Source organism: Montipora capricornis, chromosome 14, assembly GCF_036669925.1.
Source record: "Montipora capricornis isolate CH-2021 chromosome 14, ASM3666992v2, whole genome shotgun sequence".
In the NCBI taxonomy this organism is placed as follows: Eukaryota; Metazoa; Cnidaria; class Anthozoa; order Scleractinia; family Acroporidae; genus Montipora; species Montipora capricornis.
In genome coordinates, this window is record NC_090896.1 from 30689306 (window position 1) to 30697748 (window position 8443).

The 8443-nt window shown below is 40.2% G+C and overlaps 1 protein-coding gene across 1 annotated transcript; it reads right to left on the bottom strand.

Moving 5' to 3' along the window:
* Window positions 1-5853: 5853 nt before the first annotated feature.
* Window positions 5854-7615, bottom strand: LOC138033668 (lipase ZK262.3-like). Its single transcript, XM_068881464.1, has one exon. The coding sequence runs from the start codon at window positions 7430-7432 to the stop codon at window positions 6119-6121; it is 1314 nt and encodes a 437-aa protein (XP_068737565.1). The 5' UTR covers window positions 7433-7615; the 3' UTR covers window positions 5854-6118.
* Between the last annotated feature and the right edge of the window lie 828 nt (window positions 7616-8443).

The window sequence follows — 8443 nt, forward strand, 5'->3', positions numbered from 1 at the left end:
ATCAAACAGGATGTCTTAGGGTTAAAAGTATTCTCTAACAATGTAATCATTCTTTAAATAGTATCGACGTCAACTCATGCATTGTTGTTCATTTGTAGCTACAATCATAGACAAAAGTAGTAGGGAAGGCTATGTAAATGAACCAAACCAGAGCTGTATTTGAACCAGCATCTGTTAGAGCTTAAAAGAAATAGTTTAACTTTCTCTTACATAGGCCCCCTCCCCCATATTCAATGTTGGAAGGTAAGTCAACAATTTCCCACTGAAACCATTCAGTTTTGCACAACATTGAATGAGGGGCGAGGGGAGAGAAGCAATGAAGACTTCAAAAGTGCTAACCTTCCCAACAGTTTTGTCTAGGATTGTAGCTATGCAACATCAACAACATTTGCCTGAATTACTAAATTATTTACAGGTGGGCAGGCCCGCAGGTAGCTATTGCTAATCTTTGCGGACTCGTTTATTCAGTTTACGTAGAATTTCTATGAGTATTTTCTATTTATTTATTTATTTATTATTTTATTTTATTCATTTATTAATTTATTTTACGTTATATATATATATATACCGGTAGTCAAAATAGCATATAAAGGAGAGAAGGTACTGTAGACTGAATTACAGTTTAAAAGTTTATGGGAAGGTTGGCAACAGTTTAAACTTTGGTTGCTGAGGATTTAACTCTAGAAATAATTTTGTGTATGTCAATAAGTGAATCTTCATCGTCAAAAATATTGAGCAGTATAGCTTGAATTCTTTTTTGAATGAAGATTTCGGTAGTTCTCTCAGAAAGCATGGTATCTCATTCCAAAGATTGCTCCTATTCTCGAAAAAACATTTCTTTTGTTTCGTTTCCTCAGAAACGAAACGTATCTATTTTGACTTCAAGGTAAACTATTTACACGCTGAGGTAGAGTGGCCAATCAAAACAGAGTTTGTTGTTGAAAATCTAAACATCTATGCGTTATGAACATGTGAACCTGAAGTATCGCAAATCATAATGCTGAGAAACAAAAAGCGAAGGAAATGGGTCATCAATATGAAGTTTTGACCATCTGAATAATTGTGGGTTAGATTAAAGCGATATATTGTTGAAAAATCCAAAGCTATTTCTCTTTGTGTTAATGAGTAATGTAAGCAATTTTTGCACTGGTGCGTCGACCAGGCACCAGTTATTGTAAAGCCATTACCGGTAACAGCCTTGGTTCACATGTAACACATGTAATGGAAGATTCACGAAAAACGGAATTTGAAATGTTACACAATGGCATTTGAGGGTAAAATGGGTATTTGTAGACTTTAAGCTTCCATGTACTGGGCAAATAAACAAGCATCTCTTCTCTTTAATAGTTAACATTCCTTGACAGGCTTGTCACCGTTCAGATCCACATTTCTATCGTTATTTCTCGAGAGTTTCCATGCATAGACGAAGCGAAATAACTATGAAAGCCTGAATGACCCACACTACAGTATTTTATCTTTTCTCCTGCCCTTACCATTCTGGAGACTTTTTTTTTTTTAATAGCGTCTTGTTGTATCTCAAGTCTCAGTGACCGTTTTATGTAAGAATTGTCTGAGGCAGAGGAGCGAGTGTTGTAAGAGTGGATGCTGGATGTGTTCGTAAAAAAGTTACATATGTTAGGTGGTGCTGAAGCATTTCTAACGTCATGCATTAATGCACATAAAATTTTAAAATATAAGAAATTTAATGGTAGGAGGTTAGCATTAATAAACAGCGGAACGGTTTGCTCGTTTTTCTTGGCAAAATACATGAGACGTAATACACGTTTTTGTATTATCAAGATTTTGTCTAGATACGTTTTACAAGCCTGACCCCAAACAAATAATCCATATATAGGGAACATTTAACGACTGATGAATATCCAAGAGTGTACGTAGAGGTACATAGTGTCTTAATTTTGCAATTAGACCTACGGTTTTCCTAATTTTAAAGTGACATATTCAAAACGGTTTTTCCAAGAAAGGTTTTGATCAATCAATACTCCAAGATATTTTACATAGTCTTTGTAATCCAAGCGGATCTTCTTCTTTCTCTCGTTGTCAAATATGCTTATTTACGGGCTGAAATGTTAGCTTCTTTTGAGAGGGACAGAAATTAAATGACAAAATTGGATTTGTTTATGTTAAGAGTTAATTTGTTGGAAGTTAGCCAGACGTACACTTGTACAGGTTATGTAGTTCAGTATTGATGGCTTTTTCTAGCGTTTTAAGATTTTTATCAGCATATAGAATATTAGTATCATAAGCGAAAAGATAGAAGTTGAATCAGTTTATTTGAGCACCTGCAAATATCGTTGATATAGAATAGGAATAATAATGAGCCTAATACCTGCCTCTACGTGTTTGTCTACGTGTTTGCGTAGTTTCCTAGTTTATTCTAAGCCAGTAGAAATAGTGAAAAATAACATGAAACAAAAGAAAGATCGCTTGTGCATTGATTTAGTGGAAGATCGAGTCTCGATCGATCTTTCAGATCGACAGGAAGAAAACTCAGTCGCTAGGACATAAGATCCTATTTGTACGTATACTTCAAGCAGCGATCTTTTACAGACTGAAATGTGTTCGAGCGAGTGTTGTTATATTTTCCTGGCGCTTCGCGTTTCTTACGTGTTGAGTGAACACAGCCTTTCTCCCAGAAGGTCCCCACAGGAATACTGAAGTAGTTTTGGTGTCGTTTGAAGGAGTACGGCGGCATTTCCGAGAAGCTTCAAGTCATGTCTTCGTTGTATGGTTTTCCGTGGCATTCCCTGTGCTCAGAATATACACTTGTAGCCGGTTTGCTGTAAAAGGCCTCTACTCCATGATGGTAAGGACCGTTGACGATGCTCAGAGATAATAAGCTTGGGAAGTGAGGAACAGCGTCATCATAATTGACTACTCTCCAACTGTTGCTAACCAGCCGATCGTGTTCCAAAGCATAGTCGTAGTTTCCGACTCGAGGCATTCCAAACGTATACAATATGATGTTTTTACGAGAAGCAACTTTGTAATAACTGAGCCATGCACTGGCGAGGGACGCCATTGCACCACCCAGAGAATGTCCTGTAACCCAAACTGGGTAGGATGGATTGTCGGCGATCAGAGCTTTTACTTCCGCTTCCATGCTCGGCCATAATTTTTCGAACCCTCTTTTCCAGTAGCTTTGAACTTCACCCTTGTTTAAAAAATCTTCCTTAGGGCGAAATAAACTCTCAACAAATGCAGAAAATGCTTGATCGAAACATTCAGAGCCGCGAAAAGCAACAGCAATAGCTTTGATGGTATGGGATTACAACGTTAACTTCTGAAGCTTCGTTAATAGTGACCTTTAACAAACCCAATCTCTCGCAAGTCTCTGCTGACAATAATGGTTTGTTCGTGGTATCCACGACTTGAAAATTAAGCTGTGCTGTCGAACCATTTCGGTGTGTTTTCAACGTAGCAAAACCACGAGGCTTCATCAGTGAGCCGTTAAATAGTCGGACCTTGACCTTGCTGCTTTTCAGCGGTGGATCGCCGGTTTGCGTGATCACGGCCAAGTCACGGAGACTTATCACATTACACGTGGCTCCTGTATCTAATTGACACGTCAACTCTGTGTGATATGCTTCTTTCATGTCTGAAAAAACTAGATTTGCGTTTATCTGTTTTCCATTTGTCTTCATGTTTGAGACCTCTTCTATTTTGAAAAGCGGATCATCACTTGCTTCGGATTCTTCTTCAGAAGTTTCTACTTGTCGGACGTCTCTGTGCTTCGGATTGTGGCTCTTTGACTTGTCATTAAAACGACAGACTGTTGCGAAATGATTTGGCTTTTTACACACTAGGCATGTTTGCCCATATGCCCTGCATTCCTCTAATTTGTGCTTTTCTGGGCCGCCGCATCTAGTGCATTTGGTCACCGTTTGCTTTGGTTTTCTTTTCCCTCGAGTGTTTCTCGTCGGGTTTGACTTACGCGGTTGTTTGTTATTAAACCGTTTTGCTTGAGTGCCCACGGTGTTGACTTGTTCGCTTGTTTGACCCAGCTTCATCGATTTTAATTGCCTGCTAGCAATTTCGCTGGCTCTGCAAATATTCACCGTTTTATTAAGATCTAAGTCTTCTTCTTTGAGCAATCTAAGCTTGGTGTTTCTATCTTGGAGGCCAATGACGATTCTCTCTCGGATCATTTCATCCGTGAGCGTACCAAATTTGCATCACGACGCTTGTTTTCTTAGTCTATTCACAAATTCATCGATCCCTTCATCTGGGCCTTGAGTCGACGAGTTGAACAGATATCTTTCGTAAACCACACTGGTTTTCGGCTTAAAATATGCTGCTAAAGCTGCTAGGCTAGAGTTTACGCTTGATGCCTCCTCTTCCGTCAGGGGCACCCAACGAGAACGTAGTTCAAAACCACTCAAACATAGCGTTGTTAAACGTATTTTAGTATTTAAACGGTACATATAGGCATATTTTTATCCCCTAAAAAGTTTTCATCTGTTCGGATTTCCTAGCTGAAAGTCTAGTGATCCGAAAATTATAGGGATCAAAACTTACCTTTTCGAAAATTTTAGCCAGAAAAAGACTCCCGAAAATTCTAGGTAACCTTTTTAGGGTAAAAATCCGTTAAAATGGGCAATTATACCATTTTTCAGATGTTCGAAAATCCTAGGAGAGGCAGGCAAGCAAGAAATTTAACAATAAATTTTCCGAAAATTCTAGATCTCAAATCGTCTTCCGAACAGATATTTTCTGAAAATTGACGTTGGGTGCCCCTGTTCTGTCAACTTGAGATTTAAAAATATCTGCAGACAATCTTTTCCCATTACTGATCGTAGCGTCGCTAAGCGTATTGCCTCGGGGCGCTTATCAAGGCCAGTGGCGAGCTCATAATCTTCCCACTGTTGTCTGAAGAACTCCCAATTATTTATTCGGTCTCCAGAGACTTTCATGGGAGCCGGTATTGGGAAATTGGAGGTGAAACTTAGAGCGGTTGTAGTGTGGGGCGTTGTTTCCGAATGGCTGACTGTTGACATTTTTCCTTGTTTCTCTTGAGGTTACGGGGTTGTTTTCTGTCTTCCTAGACTCACTTTTGTTTGTGCAGTTCCGAGATATAACTCGCGTCGTGATCACAGCGTTTGCTGCTGAAAGAATCGCGATCCCACTTCTTGACACCATGTTATATATAAAGTGACTCCATTTATAAGAGAGCTTAGACTGTTTTTTATTCGAGAGTCACTTGATACTTAAACATGTCACGTAACATGTAACAAAAACAGGTATAGATTATTTACCCAATATGGTCTGAAGGGGGTATGGTTTTCAATGAAACAAGTAGATTGTATGAACGTATTTTTGCTTGAAACAATGTTCAGTGCCAATTACTACTAAAGTAATGATAAAAAATGCGTAATCAATATGTTGACTTCACTTGGACTAGGTAATGGTTGGCAAACCGAGTGTAACTCTCAGAAGCCAGGTCTGGAAACTGGTATGGATTTTAGCGGCCAAAAACGTGTTTTATATTACCCAGTTTTAGTTTCATTATTGACCTAACCATAGGGCAAATCAAACTTGATCATGATGATCAATTTACTTATTTATAGAGGGTAACACATGACAGTTAGAAACTGATGAAGTTATGGCCCTCTCCAGATCGAATTGGAATTAACAAATGTTGGTTTTTGAGGACAAGGGATAACCAGAGTACCCGGAGAAAAACCTCTTGGAGCAGACAAGAGAAGCAACAAAAAACTCAACCCACATATAGCGTCAATTCCGAGAATCGAACCCAGGCGGCATTGGTGGGAGGCGAGTGCTCTCACAACTACGCCATCCCCACCCCCCCCCCCCCAAAAAAAATTCCCTACAACATCTGGATAAATATTACATAAGGGATTAATTCTCTCAAGCAAAGTCTATGATTAATTAGATTACAGGAGTGAAAAGACAATCATATTTCTGACCAAGGAATGCTAAATGACAATTTCAGCAAATGATGTCTGCAAGCTCAGACGAAGGCAAAATACAAACAAAGTGTTCTATGAATTCTTGCTCTACGTGCAGATAACTTTCTTTATGGACAAATACAGCAACTGAAACATAGACTATGTTTGCGTAGTCTGCGTAGTTTTCTCATTTATTCTAAGCCGGTAGAAATAGTGAAAAATAACATGAAACAAAAGAAAGATCGCTTGTGCATTGACGTAGTCGAAGATCGAGTCTCGATCGATCTTTCAGATCGAGAGGGAGAGGACCCGGTCGCTAGGACATAAGATCCATTTTTGTACGTATACTTCAAGCAGCGATCTTTTACAGACTGAACTGTGTTCGAGCGAGTGTTGTTCTGTTTTCCTGGCGCTTCGCGTTTCTTATGTGTTGAGTGAACACAGCCTTTCTCCCAGAAGGTCCCCACAGGAATGCTGAAGTAGTTTTTGTGTCGTTCAAAGGAGTACGGCAGCATTACCGAGAAGCTGCAAGTCTTGTCTTCGTTGTTTGGTTTTCCGTGGCATTCCCTGTGCTCAGAATGTACACTTGTAGCCGGTTTGCTGTAAAAGGCCTCTACTCCATGATGGTAAGGACCGTTGAGGATGCTAACAGATAATAAGCTTGGGAAATGAGGAACAGCGTCATCATAATTGACTACTCTCCAACTGTTGCTAACCAGCCGATCGTGTTCCAAAGCATAGTCGTAGTTTCCGACTCGAGGCATTCCAAACGTATACAATATGATGTTTTTACGAGAAGCAACTTTGTAATAACTGAGCCATGCACTTGCTAGGGACGCCATTGCACCACCCAGAGAATGTCCTGTAACCCAAACTGGGTAGGATGGATTGTCGGCGATCAGAGCTTTCACTTTCGCTTCCATGCTCGGCCATAATTTTTCGAACCCTCTTTTCCAGTAGCTTTGAACTTCACCCTTGCTTAAAAAATCTTCCTTAGGGCGAACTAAACTCTCAACAAATGCAGAAAATGCTTGATCGAAACATTCAGAGCCGCGAAAAGCAACAGCAATAGCTTTGATGGTATGGGAAACAGCAACATAGCCAGAACATTTGTGATCAAAAAAATCACATTCCTCGTTTACAATATGCTTTATTTGAAAGCCTGCAGATGGCAGAGAGTTGTCGATACATTCCTGTGGATCAACTGGATCATACGCAACTGCTGAAAGAAGCAACATCTTTAGAGACAATTCGGGGTCATAATGGGATAATTCTTCTTCGCAAAGAGACGGATCGACGATATTTTCCGCTCTCTTGCACGGGTTTGTAAAAATTGCGCCTGGTGTATGACATTCATTGTCCCTTCTACACCATCTGCAGGTAATACCGAAAGCGTCGGTATTGGAGGCGCAGTCTCTGCAGTTGTCGGAGTTGCAGCTGAAACCAACGACTTTTCGCTGTAGCAGGAGGATGGTAAAGAAGTAAACTGCGCTTAACGTGTTCATCCTGATGACCTTAGCAAATGCAAATGGTGTTCGTCTGAATACTTGGCATCACAGTACTTGGCTAACAAGTACTATTTATGACAATCGCGGATGCCTTTTACGGATAAACACACGTCAATCCGTTTGTTTCCAAGAATTGCCAGGGGCTATGAAATCACCCATCGGAGACGCTATTAGGGTCGTCACGCAACGCTCTTCTCACAAACGGTCCTTTTCGGCAAAACGGTGCATGTTGGGTAATCAGGATAAAATGGCTGATGAGCTTAGTCCCCGTTCAGACGCCGTACTTCACATGAGCCGAATCGAATTCCAATTTAGACCGACCCAAATTGATTAATCGCGGGTGAATTGATTCAGACGCCAAACTTAATTGCGCTGAAATTAATTCACACAAGCATACTATGACTGAAGAAAATTGCAAAGTTGCAATAATTTCTGCATTTGATTCGGCTCATTTGAAGTACGACGTCTGGATCAAAGCTGTTCCACAGCCGTAATTTCCGGCTAAGCCAGGCGGAAAAAATTGATTAGCCGATCCGAATTAGACCGGTCGTTCTGACGCCGTAATTCACATGAATTTAATCCAATTCGGCTCGTGTGAAGTACGCGTCTGAACCGGGCCTGTAGGGAGAGTGACCGATCAGAGTCAATGGTTTGTGAAGAAAAATTTACCATTTTTCATGACGTTTTCTGGATCAAATCAAGGCGGGTGTTTGATTCTATGCTTATTTATCAGTACGAGTAGTGAAGAAGCTATTAGGGGGGCGTGAAATGGAGAAAAATTGTCATGAACATGCTAAGGTGCGGGCAGTCACGCAATTCGAGTCAAAACATTTCTTCTAAACTTTCCTCTTCTCATCCTTAAATAAAACTGAAGTTGACCAACGCTCCACTCCAGAAAATCTTCGAAAGCCATATCTTCCATCTGAGAGAAAAAAAAAGATAACTCGAAAAGTGATAAAATCGACTCTAGAAGAAATTCTTTGACTCGAACAACGAAGAGTCAATTGC

Excerpts from the sequence above, each read along its gene's own strand:
- LOC138033668 (XM_068881464.1), bottom strand. The coding sequence starts at position 7,432 with ATGAACACGTTAAGCGCAGTTTACTTCTTTACCATCCTCCTGCTACAG.